Genomic DNA, 26,972 nt, shown 5'->3' with positions numbered 1-26,972 from the left:
ATGGTAGTCGGCTTATCAACTCAGGAATGTTAGCTCTATGCACTCATAGCGGCAAAACGCGGTACCACAAAAGCTCTGCCCACAAAAAAATTAGTTCGGTTTTTTTGGGTACCCCATCGTACCTATGTATACATATATCACAACCTGGCAGACAGTAATTTTCATAGTCACTGTGATGAGAACCACAAACCTCAGTACTAACGAATAAAGCTTGCAATTAGAACTATTTCAAGGACTGCATACTTAAGATAAACAAAAGTATATAAGGTATGTCATCTACACACCAATATTCTATATTTAAAAACAAAGAAGACAGTACTGTATCAACGTTTGCTTTTATTATCCTTTTACAGATGCAACATGTTTTGACCCTTATACCGGGTCATCATCAGGCATACAATGCTCCAGTATGAGCTGATGAATTGCAAGTAATTATCATCTAGTTCTTCAAACAAGGATCCTTATTGTGTCTTGGAATTATTTTGCAATTATTTAAATGCATAAATACAGGGTCCGGCAGGGAGGTGTGACGTATCTGTGATGGGTATAAAAGTGGGGGTAGGGTGACTAGCGTATGCGCAATGGTTGGCAGTTACTCGCTGTTAGACGCCATTTCAGTAGCCATGGCACCTTGGACAATTGAACATCGCACCTTTGTTTTTGAGACGTCTATTCAAGCAGGTAGTTCGGTGGAGCTTATGCAGTGCAGATTTCGTCCTCACTTCAATGTTGATCAACATGGCGCCATTCCGTCTCGAAACACAATATTGATGTGGGTGAATAACTTCAGGACAACTGGATCTGTGAGACCAGGTACAGCTCGGGGAGGCGATCAAACTGTCAGGACTCCGGAAAACATCGAAAGAGTTCGACAAGCTGTGGAGACCAGCCCATGTTGGTCAGTGGTACGGCACGCTCACACTCTACAGATGTCAGAGAGGTCAGTTTGCCGAATACACCTTGACCTTCACTATCACCCATACAAAATCATGGTGGTTCAAGAACTGCAGCAGAACGATTTCATACAGAGGTTTACATTTGCTGAAAGAATGCTGGAAGTGCTGAGGGATGACAGTTCTCATCATGAGTGATGAAGCCCATTTTCACTTGACAAGAAGCATCAATAAACAAAATTTCCAGTATTGGTCGGCAAACAATCCCCAAGAACTCCATCAAAGACCCCTACACTGCGAGTGAGTCACCGTGTGGTGCGGAATGGCCCGATTCAGTGTAATTGGGCTTTACTTTTTCATGGAAGGTGGACACACTGTAAGAGTAAACTCACATTACATGACAAGGTTGTGTGAGTTCTTACTGCCTGAATTGCGAAGACGTCGCATTGACCTCACTACAGTTTGGTTTCAACAAGATGGGGCTACTTGCCATACCTCAAGAGAATCAATGGTCTTATAGAGAGAACATTTTCCTGGGCACCTCATTTCAAAGTGTGGGGATGTGGAGTGGCCCCCCCCAATCCCCAGATCTTTCAGCGCGTGATTACATTTTATGGGGCTACCTGAAAGCTAAGGTTTACATCGACAAACCACGCATTCCTGAGGCGCTTTCAGATGCCATCACCTGAGAAATTCAAGTGATTCCACTTGCTTCAAAAAACTATGGACAACTTTTCCGCTCGTCTGCAACAATGCTTGGACAATAACGGCCGCCATTTGCATGATGTTATTTTCTGAAAATGAATTTAAATTTTCTTATTTTTTGTTACAGCATCTTAAATGGCATTATACATGTATTCTTTAAAAACATTAAAATTTGCTATTCATCCAAAAATAACTGTGTACTAGTTTTCTGAAAACCATCACACCTCCCTGCCGGACCCTGTACATGTATTAAGGTTTGGTCAAAATTTTCAAAGCTGAAATTCCTTAGATAATAACATGGAAAGTTAATGAGATAAAGATTAAAATTAGAGACTAAAGATTAAGACATGAAGGTTAAAGTTCTGTTTTTGTGGTAAGACTCTTCAACCGCTACGCGTTGGCCTGGTTTTTACGCCAGTAGAAGCAACTATAACATGGTGGGGCGCCCGCATATCGGAATCTTCTTACACGGGATAGGTCAGGAAGTCATGACCTTAGTAATGTCTTACAGAGCTATGCTCATGACTGCATGACCTATCCTGGTCCATAACACTAATAATATCATGAAAAGTTAAGCAGTTCCATCTAGTGTGACTGGTGACAATTGTCAGATTTTGCAGAACCCTCTTCTCAAGAACAACAAGGCGACACACGTTCGGCCCCCATCAAGAGAAATAATCAGCAAGAAGACACGAAACTACTTGGTTTATAAATTCCAAAAAAATCTTAACAAACCAATTACAAATATTTTAATGTATTGGAACAGCCACTGTAGTTGCAAAAACTTTAGATTTTATACCCAATTGTATGTTATTAATATTATATGTATATATTTTAACGTTCAGAACATGTATATTGTAATAGTAACTTCCAACAGTATTGATGTAAAGGTGTCCCTCTGATGATGGTCTCTGAAGACCAAAACATGTAAGGGCATAAATAATTGAAATAAGAAAAATCCTCACCAGTCACACTAGACAGAACTGTTTAACTTTTCATGCTCAACAGAAAAATTTATGGAATTTTAAGTTATGAGTAGTTACACTATTTCAATTGCAAGGAATATACAGAATATATGAGCTGAAAAAATGATAATGAATGATGTGTAGGTAACTATTTGGAAGAAGTTGTAATGATCTGTTTCAAGGTACTATCCTGGGATTTGCTTTGAGACAATGAAAAAAAAAGTCATGGTAAGGATAATCAACTACATCAACCTTCCTATCTCAACAGGAAACTGTTAAATTGTTATTGAAATAAAACAGCAAGAACAGTAACGTGTGTATGTGAACTATATCCAAGTAAAGTAAATTTGGGCAGGCTAACAACTCCATAACTGAAATATAATTAGTGGGCTTCTTAAACAGGGATTTCAATCAAGAGTAAAACAGAGTTCCTAACTTGAAAGCTTGTTACAAAATTTCACTTTATTAGTACATATTTGACATCAGTATCCCATAAAAAGAAGCTCCAGATGAATGAATGTGTTATGCATAATCACAGAAATTACCATTGGGTCTTTTGCAGTCTTGCCGCTCAGTCGCAGAATTTCAGGATTTGCCATCACAGCAAATGTGGTTGGCTGTCTTTTATAAAAATTCTTCTTTTCAATTGGAACTGTATTGCTACATGGGATCCTCATGCCTCCATATAGTGGAATTGGATCTTCTGGCCTCCTAGGAGTTGAAATCTTAATCCAGGACAATACATTAATGTAGCATGGCTCATTGGAACCCTGTGATCAAACGAAACCAGAGTTGAAGGTTAAGTTTCTGGCCATGGATAGCAAGACCATAAGTACACTATTTTCCCAAATTGTGAACTGGATGGTTGGTTGACTGATTACTTTGAAGCTTACATAACATTTTCACTGCCAGTTTTCTCCCTAACAGGACTGATCTCTTATCCCAAATTTTTGCAGCATCTTAACAAATTCAACAAGTCATACTTTTCAACATTCATGTAACTTATACAGGGAAATCGAAAAGTCACGCACATCACACTAAGCAATTATATTTTGCTGGTTTAATGCACAAACTACAAGACATACAGCACTTTCTATTAATGTTTATAACCTTACATCTTAGAAATGCAAAATCAAATCATGTCTTTACAACATATGCTCGAAATGGCTTCCCTGTTTAGCAATGCATGTGCAAGCTCTTTTTACTATGTTGGAGGCCACTTTGTGGAGCACCTGTAAACTGATGCTGTTAATCACTGTCATAATGTTCCTCTTGAGGTCATCCAGTGTATGTGGATTGTTTTTATAGACAATCCCTTCGAGGTACCACCAAAGGAAAAAATCTGCAGGTGACAAATTGGGTGAATGTGGGGGCCACAATCCTTTCGAAATGAGACGGTCACCGAAAAACTCGCGCAAGAACTGCAATGGTTTCATTAGATGTGTGACATGTGGCACCGTCTTGCTGCAACCAACACTCACGTTCATCAACTTCAAGAAGCGCAATAAACTGTGTAATGATGTCTTGGTACACCGGACTGTTAACTGTTCTTTCAAACGAAATTGGCCCCACTATTCAAAGACATGATACAGTACACCACACTCCAATTTTATGAGAGTGCAAGGGCTTTTCATGTATCACATGTGGATTTTCAGATGACCAAATCCTATTGTTTTGACTGTTCACATAGCCACTAAGGTGAAACCACGCTTCATCAGTGAAGAAAACCCGATCAAACTCTTCAATTCCATGAAAACTCATTATCTTGGGAAAACGACATGTCTGTCACGCAATAAGCAAAGCTATACTGCAGACGTTGTATGACCGATACACAACAGATAGCATTTCTACTCGTTGTTAGTACCCTTATAGTACCATCTAGAGGTAGGAGATATAATTTTATTAACTGCAATACAGTTTATAACAACTTTTAGTTTGATGTGTGCGACTTTTCAATCTCCCAGTATATGCTGCACCTCAGTACACTGTTTCTCATAAGTTTCTGAAAAACATAACTGTTTGTCCAATTTGAAATATCCCATGCCTCTGCTGCATACTCTGCAATAAAGTCAAGTAAACAGAAAAAATATGAGTAATTAGTTCATATTTAAATCAATTCTATCCACTGACAATGACTTCAAACAGAATTTCAAAGTACAGCAAAAATATCAATGCATTTATATATATGTGGTAGAGTCGTGGAATGTGGTTTTATTGCATATTACAAGGTATTCACATACACTTATGCAGATCCACATCCGCCCTCAAAATAGTTGCCATTGTTCGCTATGCAAGTCTGCCAACGTTGATAAAGATGTGAAAAACATTGCTGAAACATATTGGCAGTAAATTCCTGTACGACGCTTTGCGGCCATTCCACGAACTTATTGACTGTGGTTATATACAGAGGGATTCAGAAAGATGGACACAATTTCAATTGGCTATATTTCCTGAACTATATGTTGCATTTGAATTCTGTAAAGTGCATTTGAAAGAGGACGTTGTAAAGTTTCTAATACTACTGCTAGAGCACTCCAGCAGTTGTAAGTGTTGTAAGTTGTAAGTCAGTTTAAGTGAGATGGCTACTATGCCACACAAGATTTTTTGCATTTGTGAGTTCAGTAAAAGTGAGTCTGCGACTGCGGTGCAGCGTGCAAGTTTAACATCCAACCTCCGAGGAAGAGCATTTATCGTTGGAATAAACAATTTAATGAAACTGGCTCTCTGTGTAAGGGTAAAAGCCCGGGCCGATTGCGTGTATTGGAGGAGAACGTGGAGCACATTTGAGTGAGCTTTGAGCGTAGCCCAATGAAGCCAACCCATAGTGCTAGTAGAGAACTTGGACTATCACAAATAGCTGTCTGGCGTGTATTGAGGCGTCGGTTAGTGTACAAACCATACCACCTACAACTGGTACAGGCTCTTCGTGCAAACGATAAGGTAAAGTGTGTAGAATTTTGTGACCGTATGCTCAAAAACATGGAAGATGAACTATTTCTGCCTCGTGTAATTTTTTGCGATGAAGCTACGTTTCACCTAAGTGGGAAAGTCAACAGGCAAAATGTTCGCATATGGGGGCTATAAAATCCCCGTGTAACACTCAAACATGTGAGGGACAGCCTGAACATAAATGTGTTCTGTGCAATATCATTAACAAAGGTTTATGGACCTTTCTTTTTTGATGAAAACATGGTTACTGGAGTAACGGATCTTAGAATGCTGCAAAACTGGCTTGTTCCTCAAATGAATGAAGATTCAGGAGATTACATCTTCCAGCAGGACGGAGCTCCACCCCATTGGCACCTGAATGTTCGACGTTTCCTGAATGAATCTCTACCTCAACGATGGATAGGTCGCATGGGGAATGAAGACCTGGCACTTCAGTTCTGGCCACTGAGGTCTCCTGATCTCACACCCTGCGACTTTTTCCTGTGGGGATTCGTGAAAGAGGCAGTTTACATACCACCTCTTCCCACAAATTTGAATGACCTAAGAAACCGTATCACAGCTGTGGTGAACTCAGTGATGCAAGATATTTGTCATCGAGTGTGGGATGAATTCAGCTACCGTCTAGATGTTATCCGTGCAACTGGAGGGAGGCACATTGAACATCTATAAACTTCCATGTACGTATAATCAAATGTAATTTACAGAATTCAAATGCAACATATAATTCAGGAAATATAGCCAATTGAAATTGTGTACATATTTCTGAATCAACCTGTATATATATATATTGTGACGGAATATGACCATTTGCTAGGCAATGGCTCGGTAAACACTGCCTGAAAGACAAAACAGCAGCAGAAGTGGAAGTCATTTTGCAAGGAAACGGTTTGCTACCACCTGTTTCCACGACAATAAACCAAATAACAGAGGACAATTCACTGCCGCATTAACTCACAGCATTCAATACTGAGAGATTCTTCATACAGATTCATCAGACAGACGTCATTCAGGAGTTCAATGTGGGAGCTGTTATAATCTCTGTAATTGTAACCAAAGTGCCAATAAAGCCAATCATCTAATCCAGAACCCATCCTGTTCATCACAGTAACCCAGAATATATATACAGTACAGTCAATAATTTTGTGGATTGGCCGCAAAATGGCACTGTTATGCGCTACAGCAGATATGTGATGGTGCCGTGTCCGTTCTTCTCTCGTCCCAGCAAGAAGCAGCGGCATGCATTACTGTTGTGGAGGGTAGTTGTCTGTGAGCAGCGGAAATCATGAATATTGCAGTTTGAGCAATGGGAAAACATCAAGTTCTGGCAAAAGTTAGACAAATCTGCTAGCAAAACGTTTCAGATGATCTAGCAAGTGTACAGCGAAGAAGCCTTGGGCTGTAGTGCTGTGTTTAAGTGACACAAACGTTTTGCACAGGGGGGAGACGTGCGGAAGACAATGAGCATACCGGTCAGCCAAGAACTGAACTCAAGATCCAAGAAGTTGCAACGCTGGTGCATGCCAACTGCTGCCAAATGGCATATGAAACCACAACAACAGCAGCAGCAGCAGCAGCAGCAGCAGCAGCAGCAGGGATTAGCCATGGTACTTGGCACAAAATTCTGTCTGACCTGAACATGTCTTGTGTTACCCAGCACAATGTTTCATGCATCCTGATGCAAGACCAACATGACAATCGCATGAGATTTGTGGTGACTGATCAATAGTGCTGACATAGATGAGATGTTTCTCAACCGGTTCATAACAGGGGAGAAACATGGTTTTTTCTGTATAATCCACAACTGAAGCAACATTCAGCCACCTGGAAATCACCATCATCACCAAGGAAGAACAAACCACAAGAGGACAAGTTAAAAGGCAAGGTAATGCTTGAACCGGTTTTTGACTCATCTGGAACTGTTCACATGGAATTCATCTCAGAAGGAGCGACTGTAAACAAGCACTGCTACAAGGAGATCCTTCACTGTCTACACAATACAGTTCGTCATAGGTGTCCTGAGGTTTAGCACAGGAAGAACTGGCTGTAACTATACGACAACACCCTTGCACATCACTCTGTACTTGTCCAAGAAGAGCTGGAAAAACTATAGTCACCATTTTGCCACACCCTTCATACTCACTCAATCCCGCACCATACAATTTCTTTTTCTTTCCCTGCTTGAAAGAAAAGCTACGTGGGTGTCAATTTCAGTTGGCTGAGGAGGAGATCACTGCCACAGGGGAAGCAATATGAGACCTTCCTGCAAATACCTTCAGCAGTGTTTCCAGCAGCTATACCAATGTTGGCAGACTTGCAGAGTGGCAAATGGCGACTATTTCGAGGGAGGATGTTGCTATGTGTAAGTGTATGTGAATATCTTGTACTATGACATGACTAAACCACAGTCCACAAAATTACTACTACCATTACTACAACATATATATATATATATATATTAAAAAAAGTTTCGTAAGCATGTGATTTATTGTCATTATGCAATTTCAGATTATTATAACAATAAAGTGTCAAGTGTTAACATGCTGCATGTGCATAAGTAGTTATGCTGGGCTCAATCCCAAGTGACTTTGTGTGTGGCACGTTGGACAGAGTTGCACTGTAGCCCCTGCTAATCGCCATTTCATCCCTGTTCTGTACTCTGCTATCAGTACCCCTGAGTTGTGAGATAGCCCTGTCCAAACAGCACAATATCACATCTTCAGTTTCTAGGTTTGCACCCTCATTTCTGATCCACCACTTGACTGCCTACAGAGTAAAGTTTCGTTATGCTAAAATACTGCTGTTATTATCTCTCGAACATCTATGACACCAAAAAATGTTATTTCCTTGTCAGAGGCACATCCGTGTAGATATCTGCAGTGTTACCATACAAGAAATTAATGCCATAGTGATGTCCCTTCACAGAAAATAAGTCAGGATAGACTTCTACAGGTGGGAAAAAATTTGGGAGATGGCTGAAATTGGGAAACATTAATTAATTGTGTCATTTAATTAATTACTTCAAGATGAACACACTGATGAGCTGTGGTGGTATTGACAGAGGCTGCAAAAATATGAAATAGTTAAAATCGACTTATGTGTGGGAAAAGAAAATAAATATACATGAAAACCACGAGGTGTGTCCTGACTTTTTCACCATTATGTCAGATAAGACTGACACTGTAAAGCTCAACCAGTAATAACAGAATAATCTGGCATTTGCAACAGCATTTTTACCTGAATAAAATCTTGAATGCACATGTGGGGCTGTGGTGGGTTACGGAAATATCGGGCTCCATTTTTTGCCCTCTCCATTGGTTTATTAGATTTGCATATGATTAAGGGTGTTATCAGGTTTAAAGTTGCCCTCCCCACGGGATCAACTGCACTGACCTGCTCTCTCATCTACAAATACAATACAAAACACATTTCTAAGGCAGTGAATATACATACATTTGTCTGCAGAAACATTTAATGACATAGCGAAAACATGACCTCTGTCACTGTCAGTAAACTTATCAAGATGATATGACTTGTTCTGCCAGGCCTGGCACAATCTACTTTGCCCACTACTTTGGTGGTTGGTTTTCTACTGCATGTAACTGGTACTCAGAAATGACAAAGAGGCACGTTTGCTGGCAGTCCTGATAGGCTCTTGTCACTGTGTATGTAAATATAATTTTATCTTATCAGTGTCAGGACAGAGTAGTCAGTATAGCGACTGGCTACATTCTGAATGACCGAAGTTCAAGTCCTGGTAGTGACAAGAATTAGCTCTTCTCCATGTTGTTCAGACCGGCTCTGGGGTCCACACAACCTCCTATCCAATGGATACCTGGGGCTCTTGCCCTGGGAGCAAAGCGGTAGGGGCATGACCACTCACCTCTAGCTAGTGCTGAGGTCAAGAAAAGTGGATCTATACATCCACTCCCCCATATGCCTTCATGGCATAGTGCTTAATTAGTTAAGCACAGGGACAATTTTACCTTTACCTTTTACCTATCAGTCTCATTCAAATGCAATGGAACTTCAAGTGTACCTCGCGGAAGCTTGAGAATGTCAAAACACACACCGATTCTCTACTATTTTTTACTTGTAGTCCATTTCAAGTGTAAGTTCACAGTCCATCTTTTGTTAAATCCGGCTGGCCCAGCATGTAAAATCTGAGCACCAAAGCACTGCAACGTTAAGAGTCCAATAAAGTTTAATTAACATAAAATGGTTATCCTTTTAAATTTAAGTTCTTCTCTGAAGAATGCCGTATTCTTGGATGTCGCGCCGTGTAGATCTTGTGTGAACCGACGTTTCGGAGGAACGTATCGCCTCCATCTTCAAGGTAGAAAAATCCGCGAACGAGGAACCAGCATGAGCTGGTGGCCACAGACCTGATACTAATTCCTTGCTCGCGGATTTTTCTACCCTGAAGATGGAGGCAATACGTTCCTCCGAAATGTCGGTTCACACAAGATCTACACAGTGCCACATCCCAGAAGACAGCATTCTTCATAGTCACTGCCATGAAAACCTCAAATCTTACATAAGTTATTCTCTGTTTTTATCAACAAATTTTAAATTAAATTAGGTTCAGATTTTATGATAAATGGTGCTAAACAATATACCATCAGTATTGTTAAACAACATATCAGTGGTATCGCTAAACAACCTATCATCAATGCTGCTCAACAACATACTATCAAAGAGTTTTATCTTCTGTGATATAATACCACACAGTCTACTGAAAGTCAGCTGACATTTCAGTGGAACATGTCACCATCTCATGCTGGCTTCTTGCTTCACTTATTTTTCAACCCTGAAGATGGCGGAGACATATACTTCCAAAACTCTAGTTGACTTTCAACAGACTACATGGTGTTATACTCGTATTCCAGAAGACTGAAATCTTCATAACCACTGCTGTGAGAACCCCAAACCCCAATACATACCACTGATACTGCAAACATACCATTTATACTGCTAAAAACATATAACTGGTACTGCTGAACAACATACCACTGGTATGGACACAATAAAAATGTCCTACATATAAATTACATTAGGTGATACAATCATGCAAAGTATTTTAACAGTTTCTGTTTCTTGCCTTGGACCAAGACATTTCGGTTTTGTAACTGCAATCAGTTAAAAGAAAACAGTCTGACAGTTCTCTCATAGCCTGAAGCAATATGTTTGACAGAAAGAGTGTTTGTTGGAGTTAAGCATTAAAACATGGTGAGATTTTGCCCCTCTTAATATAAAATTGTAATTTGCCCGCTTCAGATACCACCTTCATGTAGTGGGGAGGCTTCTGTGCCCAGGTCACATGGAGTGCTGAGAATATGTGTGCAATGAATTACTGGGTACTTGCACTCTTACCATCACCCAGTATTCTAGAGAATAGAAAATTCGGAAACTGGATCCATTTCCCTCCTCAGGTGAAGGGGTGAGAAGACGCATAATCGCGGTGATTGTGATTAGCTCTTTCTAAGGGACCCAACTGAGTATGTCTTCTCCCCCCTTCAGCTGAGGATGGAAACAGATCCAGTTTCCAAAATGTCGTGTTTTCTATTCTCTAGAATATTGGATGCTGGAGAAAGCCCCAAAACCCAGTAATTCTGTGTGTTACACGCCACTGTCAGAACCCTTTAGAACCTACATGCGGAATGAAGACAAGAGGAAGAAGAATAGCGGAAAGGCCCAGACTGAGATACGTGGAAAATGTAGAGAATGATTTATGACAGCCGAAAGTGTAGATATGGAAGCAAAAAGCAGATGATATAGAGAAGACTGATATCTGTTGTAAAGGATGCCAGTGTAAAGAGATGAGCCAGAGAACAAGTACAATACACACACTTTTACCACTCAAACTGTAAAAATAGTGAACATATATCAGTTCCAGAAAATTTAGCATTTCTGACCAAATTCTGATGAATCAGTACTATGGCTGTTCTGTTCATTCTATGGGCCCAGTCAGTAACATCATGGGCTGAAAGACGGAGTTCAAATCACAACAGGGCATTTGAAACTTCCACTTCAAAACACCAGAAGGGCTCTCTATCTTTCAGCTGAATCAATATCAGGGTCTCTTGCCTGATGAGTAAAAGTAATGAGAGGGAAGAACATTACCGCTTAAAAGCACCTACTTCCAAGTTTCAGAAAGTATGCAGCCAGACCACCTATGCTCTCAAAACACCTGCATGATGTAGTGTACATGTTCAGAATCTATGGAATCCAAACCATCTTTTCAGGGCGGAATCTGTTCCGATTCTCTGATCATACAGGTGATGGCCCAAAATTTTAATGAAGTAACTTGGTAATTACAACTGCAAATTTAAACTAATCTCTCAAAATTCTAATAGTAAAAGTAGAGGACAGCATGTTTGAAATGGCACTTTGGAACTGGTATAATTTATTGATGGGAGCCAGGGTAGTGCAGTCTGCAAAACAACAGACCATGGGCTGAACAATTCCTGGCAGAGGCAAGACTTTTTTCTCTTCCCCACAGCACCCAAACCAGCTCGGGGGCCCACACAGCCTCCTATCCGATACATACAAGGGGGGTGTGTAAAGCAGCCCAGATGTTAAGTTGCCCACTAAACTCCACCTAGTGCAGAGGTCAAGAATGGTGAAGCATACCTCCACTCCACCACAAGTCTTCATGGCCTGATGTATAATTAATTAAGCACAGGAACAACTTATTTATTCATAATTAATATTAATTTCCTTGAACATAAATTCTGAAAACTTGACATATGTGCACCTTCTGCTTGTTGTTCAACTGAACAGGTTTGCCAAGGGGAGCACTAAAGCATTCTGCAGCCCCTACAAATATTAAACAAACATGCATACTCCTGCAGTTACACTTTTGCCTGCAAATGAAATTTAAATGCATACTTAATATAATGCCAGTAGTAATATTAACTATTTTAACTCCAACCACACAGGCACTGCACACTTTTCAAACACATCAATGGAAATTACTGGGGCAAGAAACGTAACTGGCGCTTCTTTGTATGGTAGGACATGTATAATTATAATAAGGTCCACTATCCCATGCATACATTTCTCCTCTTAGTATTTCAACAAACCGTTTTCAGAAGTAATCATACATATTCTTGAAATACATGTCTTCACCATACACGAAATCGCTGAAAGGCTTTGTAATACTTCAATTTGATTACTTTTTACGTTTGTTGACTGTTTTGGTATTAGGTCGATAAAGGTAGGACGGCAATCGATTTTCTGGTCACAAATTTTTGCCGGACTGCCCAGGTGACTACAGCAGCGACAGCAGCTACCTCTGTCCGAAGCAGCCCGAAGGGCCCGGAGAGCGGGAGAACTGCCCAATTCATATTTCCGCTTCCGGAACGTTATGTTGAGTTAGACCGGTTAGAGGGGTTAGAGGTTTAGTTATTATCGCGGAAGGTTTATAATATGATACAAGGACGTGAAGTAAGCTGACAAAGGCCTCGAACTAATACGAAACCATGTCATTTATTATTATTCTTTATTTCATCCATAGCTGTAGAGAATTACAATTGGACATGTCAAATATCAGCAACCTCACATCAAAAATAACATAACATTCACACAGTGATTCATCACTATAATACAGCATACCTTTCGCTACGTTTGCACCTGTAGACGTCTGGCGCAAAAACGTTGACTGCCTGCTTTGGGAATTTGTTTGACATTCCCGCTATTAAGTTGGTAAAGCATGCCCGGTACATTTGAGAACGAGGACGTTAGGTATGTAAATGTTCTATTCTGAATTTTATCATTCAGATGCTTACTTCTGTACGCATGATCATGAGGTTAGTCGTTAAATCACTTGCGTGCGTGCGCGCGCGTATGGCGGGTATTGTACATAATATCAAGTATTCTAACTAACTTTATGGAGCTGAGCATTTCTTGAGAATTTGCCAGTTGTGCAGCTACTCAAGAACTTCCCAACAATCTATGGATTCTAAAGGTTCATTAACACATTCACAAGAGCCCCCCATTGATGCCTATCCTGAGCCAGATCAATTCAGTCCATACCACCCCATCTTATCTCTCTAAAATCCATTTTAATATTATCAACCCACCTACGTCTTGGTCTTCCCAGTGGTTTCCTTTCTTCTTGCTATCCATCCAATATCTTCTATGCATTCCTCCTATCCCCATTCGCGCTACATGCCCTGCCCATCTCAGCCGCCTCGACTTGATCATCCTAATTTATACTTGGAGAAGAGTACAAGTTATGAAGCTCCTCATTATGCAGTTTTCTCCAACCTCCTGTCACTTCGTCTCTCTTTGGACCACGTATTCTCACACCGTTCTCAAACACCCTCAGTCTATGTTCCTCCCTTAATGTCAAATACAAAGTTTCACACCCATAGAGACCCACAGGCAAAATTTTACTTTTGTAAATTCCAATTTTCACATTTTTAGACAGATGAGAAAGCAAAAGGCTCTGGACTGAATGGTAGCAAGTCTTACCTTTATTCAACCTCCTCTTAATTTCCTCCTGGATCAGATTTTGATTTGATACTGTCATTCCCAAATATCTGAACTGTGTTCAAAGATCTGCTAGCTATAATCATTTCATAATTTTGCCCTGCTTTCTGGTGACAAGACAGCAACATATCCTTAGTTTTCTCTATGTTTACTTCTAGACCAACCTTCTTACTAGTGTCAATTAAAGCTTCTGCGTTTTTCTTTTTGGTATCTATGTTATCTCCCAGTAGATTCACATCATCAGCATAGACCAACACCTGATGTGTCCCATTTAATTTCAGTCCCACATGGTTTTTTTGGACCTTCCTAATGGCATATATGTATTCTAATGAAATTTGAAAAGTAGTGGTGATAAAGCAGTTCCTTGTTTTAGATCATTATGGATAGGAAAATTATCAGACAAATGTTTACCTGTATAGTCTACTGTACATTTCATTTAAACACATTTTAATCAGCCTAACTAGTTTCCTGGGCACCCCAAAGTTTATGAAAATATTTGTGGATTACCGTTCCAAATTTTGAAGCTGAGGTTTTTCAAAGGTTCTGTTTAAAGAAAGTTGTGATGAAGTTGAGGATTGTAATCAGCATTGTGTGAGGCTTTATACAGTTGTTATTCTTTATTAGTTGTGATGGGGTGGCACCAGTAGAGAAACCCTGCAAGTGACCAGAGCTACCATCAATTTAATGGAATACCCACAAAGTCAACCTCTGAACATTAACTTCAAACACCTCAACTGAGAAAGGAGTGTCCAGGAAGTTAAATCCCTCAGGAACTGGATAGAATTACTGTAAGTGGAGTCAAAACATCTCACCCTTTTCATCTTCATATTTTTTGTTAGTGATATAAATTTTGTCAACCATGATACAAAAGTATGATGTTTTTCAGTGAATACTCGTAGAAGCTTATTCACATTTAAATAACATCATTATTTCGATTGCCTAATGGGTACTATCTGTATTAGTACAGTGCGTACAATCAAGTGCGCGCCGCGGCTGCAATTTGCCGTGAGTCATAGCACCGCAGAACGGATGCAGTCGCGGGGAAGAGTTGCAACTCCTCCCCGCGACTGCATCCGTTCTGCGGTGGTATGACTCACGGCAAATTGCAGCCGCGGCGCGCACTTGATGTACGCACTGTATATTCTGCATACAAATAATGGATGGGATAACAAAAAGACTATGAATATTAATAATGTATTAGCTGGCATATTTGTGATCAGTATACATGATATGGCTAAAACCAGCTTACTGCTCACATGTTATCAAAAGAGCATGAACATTTATCGTTCTGTAGTGTGTAATGTTGCTTGGAAATTCAAAATCAGATGGTCATCTTGTATCTGCAAAAACTTGGATGCAGGAATGGGGCTCTCACAGCAGTGGTTATGAAAAGTTCTGTTTTCTGGGATATAACATTGTGTAGTTGATTACAAATCAACAGACATGTCAGAGGAATGTATCACCTCCATCCTCAGGGTCAAAGAATAAGCCAAGCTAGAATCCCTCATGAAGCAGGTAGCAAGCAGAAACATCAATTGATCTTTGGCAGACTACATGGCGAGGATAGAAAGTTCTTGAATGTTAGTTGCATTTGGGAGAGCACAAATTAGTTTTTTCATGCTTACAAACAAATCTGTAAGTAACACTGCATAACTACCAGCCCAGTCTTATTCAATTGATAAGATAGATATCCACTAAATTGTTAAAAATATTTTTTTACTTAATTAATTTTTAAGACTCACTTTAGTAGAGGACTTAATGAAACTTTAATATGTGTCTCTTTAATCCTTTTACAGGTGAGTTCTCTTAATTTTAACTTGTTTTAAACTAGCTTTAATTATGTGACCAAATGCATTTTTAGTTCGGTATCATAAAGTGTACCCCTGAGAGAAAATGTTTCTTGATTAAACAGTGATCCATAGAATACATGTGTTACATCTATTTAAGTATTTAAATAGAGCTGATTTTACTAAGTGTGCACCATTGAAGTTGGTGTCAAACCTCATGCCATTGTTCTGTCATTTGTGTGATGGCCGCTCAATTTGTATAGTCATTTTGTCATTTATATTCGTTTCATTTCCAAATTTTTGGCTTAAAGCAGTTGAATCATATTGTCATATGTTTGAGTATGACTAGAGACAAGGTTTAGATTGATAATTGGATTTATTGGAAACCTACACTCGTAAATATAAATAACTATGACAGTCTCACTGAGTTAGACCCTCCAGAATTCTCTGTAAATAGAGCATACATGAATTCTTCTCACTATTCACTAGTCATTGCTTCCAGCAACTTCCCCATTCCTCTGGGTGCCTGAACTGTCCCCAGACTCAGCTACCTGCTTCTCACTTCTCACAACTGACTCAACCAACCACTGAATTACTAGTCCTCATTATATGGCCCTGGCACGGTTCATACAGAAAAATGTGTTCCACTGTTGCATGTTCTCTCATTGCCAGGGAAACAGCGTGCCCACAGAGCTGTTCCCTAGCAATGGGTATCGTACTGTCTCCTGTTTACACAGCGGTTACTTGGCAATGGGTCTACATGTCACGTCCATCGACATGCTCTTCATTCATACTTTTTAAGTTCAGACTTTGATGCAGTTACACCTTCAGAAACAGGCAGTGTGGTGATATTGGTGCAGACTGATGACAACATTGCAAGCCACTGGAGAATGGCCTGTCGAAATGAACAGAAAGTTGAAAATATACTACATCAATAATATTTCTTCCAGACTTAGGCTACAGAGGAAGTAATTTCTCACTACACGTAAATGTGAATACAAGTAAAAGTAAAGTAAGTAAAGCTATCCCTGTAACAGGCCGTGAAGGCCCATAGGGTTGTGAGATGTTGAGGGTTCCACGTTATCTAGACAGTCGGCTCAAAGATGGCAGTAAGGTTGTCAGCCTTACACGCCAGCTGCGCTTTACTCCCCAGGAAAATTACTTGTTTATTCACTGAGCCTCTCACAGAAATGAGTACCAGGAAATGTGAATACAAACAGAGTGGAATTATTTGGATGAAAGGGCATGACGGATTTTCTTGGGTTATAGGACCCAGCTCAGAAATATAGGAGTCAGACTAATTATTTGCCTTCCAGGGATTTGTAATGCAATGGCTAAACACATATGTATACCTTCCATTACTACAGCTGTAAATTGGCCTTTTGTATGTGTAAGAAGTTAGTTGAGGCACAATGCTAAAAGCCAGAAGGTTGCAGATTCTACTCCTGGTGAGGTCACTGAATTTTTCAATTGACCTAATTCACGCTGTCATACTGAGGTCAAATGAGCTTCTAACAGAAATGAGGCCCAGGAATCTTCCTGGGGGTAAAAGGAAGGCCGGCACATTAGGCTGATAACCTCACTGCCATCTGTGAGCTGATTGTATAGAAAATGTGGGAACCTCGACGTCTCACAAATCTATGGGCCTCCATACCCTGTTGTGGCGATAGCTTTTAAGAATTAAGAAAGTAGAATTGTGATATTTATGAGTGTCCTAAAACTGGGCATCTTTTTTTTTTTTATTGGCGAATGAAAATTCCAAAGGCTAATTCAATTTCTTTCCACTTCGAAGGACTTTAAATTCATGCAGCTCACTATAAACAGCTGGCATACGGTCTTCATTCTTGTTTAATGGTAAAAGTTGTTTCTTGTAATGATGAGTCATTACTGACACTGTAACTTTCTAGAGTGCTTTGTATTGGCCAGGCAAAATTATCGGAAATTACTTTGGCTTTTCAATGACTCCCTGACTTAAAAACCGTTCCTCCAGATATTTTATTCTACATATGATTAAATTTTGTTTATCAGGTGCAATGGAAGACCTAGCAGTGTTATTTTAATCCATGCAGTTCTATATTGTGACATGATGCATAAAAGGCACAATAGGTGAGCAGAATAGGCGTCCATTGCTCAGCATTGGCCCAGTAAAAACGTTTCTGTGGCAACAGATATACACACAACAAAAGAGGAACCACAAGAAACTGTATTTTCTATGCAGTCTGCCACTAGGCTATATAGCGAGGACTGAAAGGATAGGCAGTCAGCAGTTAGCAATAAGTTGCGAATCGGCAGTCACAGTTGATAGCTGTCCTTGAACAGGGAAGCAGATGAATCTTCATTGGCAGATGCCACTGCCAAGCAACAACCAGCAAAGATAGAGCAAACTGAGAAGGCTTAGTGTGTGCTATAGTGATTTGTAGATTGTGTAGATTAGTGATAGTGTTATAGTTATTTGTAGTTACAAGTAGACCCCAAAGTGATATGTTTTGACAGACTGGCTTCATCATATCTTGGACTGCATTTTGATTCAAGTGATGTCATTTTGTTCTTTACATGCGATTCAACAATAATTAGAAAAAGTTCCTCTCTTTGAAAGATAAGTGGAAAGTTCTTGAGTGTTCCTACATAGTCCAGCAGAAAATGGAGCATGTGAATAAATTTGAAATCAGTGAGTTTTTTAAGCAAACACTTAGAAGCTACAGAAGCATTGCCTTTTTCTGCAGTGACACATTTGGTGAACAGTAACAAATTTCTGGCTTTTCATGAGAGAAGTGATAGCTCTTACTATGCTTGCCACGCATCTCATGTTAATGAAATACTGAAATTTCTGTATGCTCCTTTGAAAGCTTTCAATCACTTACTTTAGCTGTATGCAGATTGCTGGCAGAAAAGAACAGAATCAGGATCATTTGTATGCTTCCCATTTTGTACTGCACTCAAAGAGACTTAAACTATGTAAGATTTGAGGCTTTCACGGCAGTGACTATGAAGAAAGCAGTCTTCTGGGAGTTAACACCACATATACACGGTGCCAAATCCCAGAAGACTGCTTTCTTCAGACTTAAACTAGCTTATGTGCAACAAAATGAATGCCAGTTACACAACCCAAATTCTATCTAATTTCTTGTTGCAGTAAATTTTTTGTTCCAATCATATTAGCAGCAACATGAATACTGATATCAGTTAGCCTACTATAAAACAGCAAATTCAAAAGTCAATAGTTTTCATATGCCTATCTGCAGTAGCATTTTATAGATGTATAACTGACAGAAAAACTGTCCCACACTTTGTTGTCATTTAGGAACCTCTCTAACACATTCTTTATCAATTGATTAGACTCTCAAACTGGGCATTCTTTAGTTCACAAATCACTTCACTTCTTCTCACCTTAGCTGCCTGTGAGATCAAGTCTTTCCACCTTTCTTCATTCATTCGTTTACATTCTTACTTAGCTAGAAAACCAGTGGATATGGAAATAGTCAATGACAACAAACAGGTCATGTCAATTACATATTACAAATTAATTATACTTTATCCATCACAATTACTCAATATTTTCTTAGACAAATCACAATGAATAAATCATTAAACATTTATAAAATATGTATGTAAAAGCATGGATTATACTAATACCAAATAAGAGTACAATGATGAAACATAAAAATATACTAGTAGTTACTATAGGATTCTGATGATGGTGTATAACACACTGATATATTGGGTTTCTGGACTTCATCCATCGTCCTTGTTTTTAAGATAATTAATAAAAACGTTTTGGAAACTGGATCTGTTTCCGTCCTCAGGTGAAGGAAAACACCTATTCTTTTGGGTCCAGTGATTGAGGCTAGCTCTTTCTAATGGACCCAACAGAATAGGTGTTTTCCTTCACCTGAGGACGGAAACAGATCCAGTTTCAGAAACGTCGTGTTTTTATTAGTTATCTTAAAAACCAGGACGATGAATGAAGTCCAGAAACCCAATATATCAATATAAATATACTGCTAGCCATCCAGCATATAATAGAGCAAGACTGTTAATTAATATTGAAATTAAAATATTCCTCCAATGAGTAAAATGAATTTAGAAGAAAAAATCTTTTTTTTAGGGCAAATCTAAATTGTTTCCTGTTATAAGCTATGTTCTTAATACTAGAAGGAAGATTATTAAAAACCTTAATTCCAAAATAGTATGTTCTTTTTTGGAATACTATAGTATTAGATTACATATTGAACAATTGAAATTTTTATTGTGTCTTATATTAATGCTATGAATCACAGAGTTAAATTAAAATTGTTCCCTATTTTTAACTACAATAAAAGAGAAAATATATACTGTGATTGGAGGGGCAAAATTTTCAGTTTTGTAAACAATTCCCTGCAGGAGTCTCTACTGATAGAATTAGTAATAAATCTAATTACCCTTTTCTGTGGCCTAAAAATATGAATACTATGGGGAGAATTTCCCAAGAAAATTATACCATAAGTCATAACAGAATGAAAATATGAAAAATAAATCATTCTTATTGTTTCCTGTAACATATAAGATTTAACAGCCGTGATTGCATAACAGGTTGAAACTAATTTTGACATAAGCCAGTCAATACATCCTTTCCATGACAACATATTGGTAATAATTAATACGAGATCTATAAAGCTGTATGAGAGCCAGACGCTTTGCATTTTCCATTTCGCCACGCAAGAAACACCGGAACGCTACAAGTCCCTCTCAGATGAAATCCCTTTGCCGCGGGACAAAGAACCGCTCCGATTTGGCTCGACACGCGCCAAGTTCGCTCGCGACAGTATTTCGTTCTGCCGCGCGCGGCAACATGGTATCGACTTTGCGAGGCGAAGCAACGAACATTGTCTCGCGTGGCAGCCGCGCGCAATCGATACCCGGCTTAACAGAAATGAGCACCAGGAATCTTCCTGGGGGTAAAGAGCGGCCGGCCGGCGCGCAAGGGTGACAACCTCACCACCATCTGTCAGCCGATTGTCTAGAAGATGTGGAAGCCTCGACGTTCCACATCCCTGTGGGCCTCCACGGCCTGATACAAGGATAGCTTTGAACAGCTTCCCNCCCCCCCCCCAATGCTAAACAGTTTGTCCACCATAGGGCGCTTCCCGTCGAAAAACAAGATCGCGACATTCTCGAAAAAATCTCTGCAACGATTTTGCTTAAATTTCCACAGTTAATGGAGATCAGCTCCCTAAATGAAACGTGCGTGAAGCTGTCTTCACGGTACGCTGTGTACGAGAGAAAGAATCACAATGTCTTTGCTTCGACATCTTTAAGCGCGGAAATTTTCTCGCGATACTCTCAAGCCTAATTCGGCCCATAATTGCCCATCCCTGTACGCGAAGAAAGAGCAGGCCGACAATGGGGCCGGCCACGCGTTCCTGCACAGTAGTATTGCTGGCCTGTATCCTGTTTCTTTTCAAATCAACAGGAGGTGGAAATTAGTTACGATTCTTTGTGAATGGCTGGCACGAGCAAAGCGATCAGTTGGTCCTGGCTGAATCGGATGAAAATTAAAACAAATGATTTTTCGTGGTATCCCCGGGCAGTGCCAGGTCACTGAGAACTCGGACCACATCTGAGGAAGAGCGACACATGCGCATAATAAATTGATTTTTGATGAGCACGATGTTCTGGACTGTAACGCGTCTGCCTGTTTCTCCTAGTTTCTTTCCTTTCTTGCACTTCGACCATGAAGATGGAGGTGTTATATTCATTCGAAACTTCGAGCTGTCTCTGAACTACAAGGCGTTACGTCACCGTCCTGATAACCTAAAATCCAAGAAGTAGTTTCACAGGGTGAGGCTTCTGACTTGCATTTAGGAGAGTTCTAGCTTCGAATCTCGACTGGGATAACGAATATCCAGATATTTTTTCGTGGTTTTTCCTAGTCTGTCCAGGCAAATACAAGACCGCTTACTTTCAGGTCATTTCCGGTTCATTCTGTCATGCGACACTACACTGTATAGCTACTCATAGCTGGAACATGTAAAGCTATCCCTATAACAGACCGTGGAGGCCCACAGGGTTGTGAGACATCTAGTCTCCCAACATGTTCTAGACCAATCGGCTCACAAATGGTGGTGAGTTTGCCAGGCTTACCCGTCTGCCGCCCTTTACCCGAAGGCAGAATCCTGGTACTCATTTCTGTTAGAGGCTGAGTCGACCCCAGAGCCATAATACGGCTGGAAGGATTAGGTCAATTGAAAAATTCAGTCACCTCATCGGAAATAGAACCCGCGACCTTCTGACTTTTAGCATAGTGCCTCAACCAACTATGCTACCGCGTGCCCCCTAGACGTCTATAGTAACTTACGGTATTAAAATAGTTTACCTGAATTGCTGTGATATCTAAGTCCGTGTGCTTAAATAATTAAGCGCCACGTCATGAAGGCGTATTGGGGAGTGGAGCTCCACCTTCTGTGACCTCGGCACTGGGTGGAGGTGAGTGGTCAGCTTCACGTTCTGACCCTTTACTCCCGGGGAAAGAGCCCCGCAGTATGCATATGAGGCTGGGTGGGTTCCAGAGGCGGAAAAAAATCCCTTGCCTCTGCTGAGAATCGAACCCCGGCCGTTCAGCCCGTAGCCCGTTGTTATACCGACTGAGCTGTCCCGGCTCGCATTCACGCAATAATTTAACCGAAGAAAACGAAACTTTGCAACACAGTGTGCTCCGAAACACACACCCTGTGTCTTCCTGCTCAGTTCGCGCCATTTTCCTCCAGTCTGCGATCCCACGTGCCACGCTACGGCAGCTACACGAACGTTGGGCGCCGTTTCGGGCTGTGTCTGCAGGTGGAAGGGAAATAAATGTCAGCATCTTCGTAACTCAGTTATCGCCACATCTACCGAGGTATGTGCTCGCCCAGTTTCGCTTGTTAATTCTGGGCTTCCTCCGAATGAATCATCCTGTATTAGTCGAACACGCAGCCAAAAGGAACGCTGTCGTTCCGACATTCATTACACGTCTAAATGAATTAGATTTCATTTGTGAGGGCCACATGCTGGAGCACTATCCCCATCTGGGGCACCACACTGCTTCTCTATACAGTCCTAATTATAAGCAGCTTCTACTAGGTTCTTTTTGTTATTGTTAATACTTATCGTCAGTGGCGGATTACAGTATTGTGATTTGTAGACCCATTACCAAGTAACAGCTATGTAAACGGGTGACAGTACAACAGCCGTTGTTAGGCAACAGCTCTGTGGATATGTTGTTTCTCCGGCAACGAGAGAACACGCAAAAATGGAAGAGACGTCTTTATGCTGTCGGTGCCAGGGCTATATAACGAGGACGACAGGCTGAGGCTGAGGATAGTTGGGGAACCAAGAGGAAGGAGAACGTCCGTCGAAGGAAAGCCGCTAATAAGCGACGGTCAATGATGACCGAGAAGACTTTATACGAGATGTAGATACAGTGATCTTTGGAGTGTGTAACTCAGTGAGACAGTCGTAGTTATTTGTACTTACGAGTTGTGTAAGTGTGTATTAAATCCGATTACCAATCCAAACCCCGTCTGAAGCCACCCTTATCGCGTGACGTTACAAAGATAAATGGGGTAAAACGGCTGAATAGCCGTCCGAATTTTACTCTTCTGCCAGTAAGAACCAAGGACAATCTAAAGTTGCATTTGGAAGGTACACGATTCGAATCTCGGGTGGTTGACTGGCTAGCCTGACGGACTTTCCCTTCATGTGTCGTCATCTCCAGGTGAATTCTCCGATAGTCCCTTCTTGGATGTCGCATGAATGCCGCAGCTGAAACGCTTCACCAAATAACCCAGAAATTAGTAATTTTTTCAATAGAAAATTTTCAGGTTTAATGCTTTGAATGTTTCTTACATTTCTGGAATATTTCCTGCTTGAATTACAACCCCCCCCCCCCAAAAAAAACAACTGTATATTCAAAGGAAGGCATTTTGTGAATATTCTCGATATTTCTGGGAAGCATGTCTAAGGTAAGGGGCACCCTGTAGCGTAGTTGGTTGAGGCACTATGCTACAAGCCGGAAGATCGCGGGTTCGATTCACGATGAGGTCACTGGATTTTTCAGTTAACCTAATCCTTCCAGCCGCACTATGGCCCTTGGGTGGACTCAGTCTCTAACAGAAATGAGTACCAGGAATCTTCCTGGGGGTAAAGGGCGGCCGGCCGGCGCGTAAGGCTGACAACCTCAGTGCCATCTGAGAGCTGAATGTCTAATGTGTGGGAGCCTCGACGTCTCACAACCCTATGGGTCACCACGGCCTGTTACCGGGATCGCTTTATCTTTTTTTAAGTATAACGTAACGAAAGCTACAAGTTCTGTATAACTAACAGTTCACAATCTCCTCGCCGTCTTTCATTCGAAGCTTTGTGACTTCTGTGCTTAGTACAGCGTCGTCAAATAAAGAAATAATGTGAATAATCTAATTAGTTAGTTGTAGTCACTTAACCAACTGTTTTATCTGTTTTTCTTTATCTTCTCAAATACCATGCAAGAGAAAGTTCATCACAGATACGACAAAAGGCAGTACTGCACTGTATCCTGAGATAGTACAATGAAAATTATACTGTTAAAAGCATTTTAAAAGTGTTACATTTATTAAAAATTCCTCTACGTTTATTATATACCAATTGTACTCTGCACTGTCCGTCGTGGCGGTTTATGCGTCTGTTCTCATGTCTCTTTCTAAGAGAGTTCGTTCATTATTGTGTATACAGGGTGTGACTGAAAATGCGGCGGACAAATTTTGGACACGAGTTGTACATATCAAAACAATAAGAAGTGGCCATATCAACATGTGTCCGGAAACATTTAATTTGCGGGTTATTGCCGAAAGAGTCCTCAAGGAGGACATTCTCAAAATGTCCTTGAGATTCAGTGCGCGCGTCGACACGTCTCATCATGGACCGCCACATCCGTAGTGTGACAGACATCCACAGCAAGAAGCAATGGGCAGAGGTTGGGACACCTACGAACGTCTATGTGAGTTTGTGTGGCTGCATGCTCCTCAACATAAAAATCGTTGGTAGCGGATAGTTCATGGCATTGTGGGATTACGGCCTCCAGGCAGAAAGGAAACAGATGTGTCTTATTGTAATTTCCGATAATTTCAGTTTCCTCAGAGTAAGAACTGTGGAGACAGAAATAGCCATTGTTGGGTAATGGCCGTATAACACGCAACAATGGAGTTCTGGAACCGGTGTTTTCTGTGTAGGCCCTGCGAAGGCTATATAAAGAGGGCCAGCTGCTATTGCGGGAGAGAGCTCGTGTGAAGGCGGGTTCGAATACCTCCACCGTAACCCTGCGAGTCGTAGAAGAAAATGAAAAGGGAATCCAGTGCCTGGAGGTATATCTGGGAAACCCTGTTCCTTGGGGATATAAATACGTGGACCTGGCCCTCCAGGAGTCTCGAAAATGAGAAAGCAGAGTATGATCATCAGTCCCGCGGGACTCGGACCTGAGAATGACTGCCCTGGCGAGGACCAGCAGCAATTGTAAACGACAGATCAGCCCTCTCGTCAGAGAGGGCGCACCACATCAACAAACCCGCAACTGTCTAACAGTAATAAAAATATGATCTTGGTCCCCAGATAGGTCTTCACACCAAAACAGATTGGCCAACTGAGATGACCGCCAGCGTCCACTGTTGGAAGCCGCTACCACTCAACTCAGTAAAGGCTAACTGAGAACACTAGTCTGTGCGTGATAGTGATTAATAATATGTAGTCACGAGTTGTGTGTTAATATATCCAATACATCCGATTACCAATCCGAACCCTGTCTATGGTCAATCACGTGACAGTATTTTTGAGGCAATCGTATATTCTCCATTTGTGATCATGGCATTCATGACACTGGGCGACAAATACGAGGAAGTGGCCAGGAATTGTTTATTGCGAAGGTTCGACGTATTCGCTGCTGCATTTGAGACAACTCTGAGTAGCGTGAGTCTGCTTATCAATTATTATTATTATTATTATTATTATTATTATTGGAGGCGGTGGGTTTCCCCATGCACCGCGACTAATAGTTTATTGTACGTCCCCCTTTGATATTCTACCAGTCGCCATACCCTACTGGTGCTGGTGCGTGCTATCAGCCCCGTTCAGCCAACGAGGTCGGGCCTCGGTACCCAATACTTCCATCATCTACCAGAGGCATTGGAAACTACTTGGGCGGGAAACTTTTTGCCCAATTTTGCTCAGAAGTCTCCTAGAGACATGAGGATCTTTTACGTGCCGCAAATCTACGACACGGGACCCACGGCTTAAAGTCCCTCCCGGAGGACTTGTTCCCTGAACTTTTCCGCCCTTAAAAATTCCACGACCTCCGCCGGGTTTGAACCCTCGTATCTTGAGTCATGAGGTGGGAACTACGGAGGCCGCTTCTGCGGCAGAATGTACATGAGGAGAATATGGGGCGGATTGTGGTAAGGTCGAAATATTTGCTGTTAATAAAATCTGTCAGTGTTTATTACGTACGTATCTCAGGGCCAAATGACTCAGCCGTCTACTGAGTGAATGAAATGTCTGTTGTTGTCTAGTGTGAACTAGACAATGCCAGGTTAAGAAAGGGAGAGATTATGTATTTTTGACGAAGTTTATTACTACATATAGGCAACATATGCCGAAGACGTTCCCTCCAAATAGCAGCGCAGCTTTAATGCATGTTGTTATGTAACTGTCCTTCCGGGACGTTTTACTTCAATGAGGTTACGTATTTTTGAGAGTTTGTTTTTGAACAATTTCCCATCTAAATCAGGTCAAGCCGTAGCATAGTTGGTTGAGGCACTATACTACAAGCCGGAAGGTCGCGGGTTTGATTCCAGATGACGTCATTGGAATTTAGGTTGACATAATCATTCAAGCCGCAATATGTCACTGGGGTCGACTCAGCCCCTAACAGAAATGAGTACCAGGAATCTCTCTGGGGGGTTAAAGGGTGGCCGGTGCTTAAGGCTGACAGCCTCACCGCTATCTGTGAGACGATTGGCTAGAAAATGTGCGAGCCTCGACGTCTCACAACCTTATTGGCCTCCACAGCCTCTTACAGGAATAGTTCTTTTTTATTTCGTTTGTGAAATGCGAAAGGAAACCGTGACGGTAAGGTGCCCCTGCAGGTCTGTAAGCAGAGCAATGTGCCTGAGTTCTGAACTTGGTTACGCTGGGTATTATAT

The 26,972-nt window shown here is 41.0% G+C and overlaps 1 protein-coding gene and 1 long non-coding RNA gene across 5 annotated transcripts in view; one reads left to right on the top strand and one right to left on the bottom strand.

Moving 5' to 3' along the window:
- The window catches only part of LOC111861278, a 15,975-nt gene extending 2,753 nt beyond the window's left edge, over positions 1-13,222 (bottom strand). Inside the window, exons 1-4 of one of the 4 annotated variants that reach the window (XM_023845713.2) lie at positions 12,595-12,805; positions 9,549-9,687; positions 8,747-8,914; positions 3,109-3,333 (exon numbers count right to left, since the gene is read on the bottom strand). In XM_023845713.2, coding sequence (XP_023701481.1) covers positions 3,109-3,333; positions 8,747-8,914 — 393 coding nt within the window. In that variant the 5' untranslated portion in view covers positions 9,549-9,687; positions 12,595-12,805. Of the gene's footprint in view, positions 1-3,108; positions 3,334-8,746; positions 8,915-9,548; positions 9,688-12,594; positions 12,806-13,126 lie in introns of those variants that run through there. The other 3 variants (XM_023845714.2, XM_023845712.2, XM_023845715.2) reach the window with 3 other exon arrangements.
- The window catches only part of LOC111861279, a 95,315-nt gene continuing 81,509 nt past the window's right edge, over positions 13,167-26,972 (top strand). Inside the window, exons 1-2 of the long non-coding RNA XR_002842208.2 lie at positions 13,167-13,255; positions 14,630-14,793. This is a non-coding gene — a long non-coding RNA (uncharacterized LOC111861279). The remainder of the gene's footprint in view (positions 13,256-14,629; positions 14,794-26,972) is intronic.

This window comes from Cryptotermes secundus, unplaced genomic scaffold (assembly GCF_002891405.2).
Source record: "Cryptotermes secundus unplaced genomic scaffold, Csec_1.0 scaffold104, whole genome shotgun sequence".
NCBI lineage: Eukaryota > Metazoa > Arthropoda > Insecta > Blattodea > Kalotermitidae > Cryptotermes > Cryptotermes secundus.
Note: the sequence above shows the minus strand (reverse complement) of the source record. Positions and strands in the feature narration are given on the sequence as shown.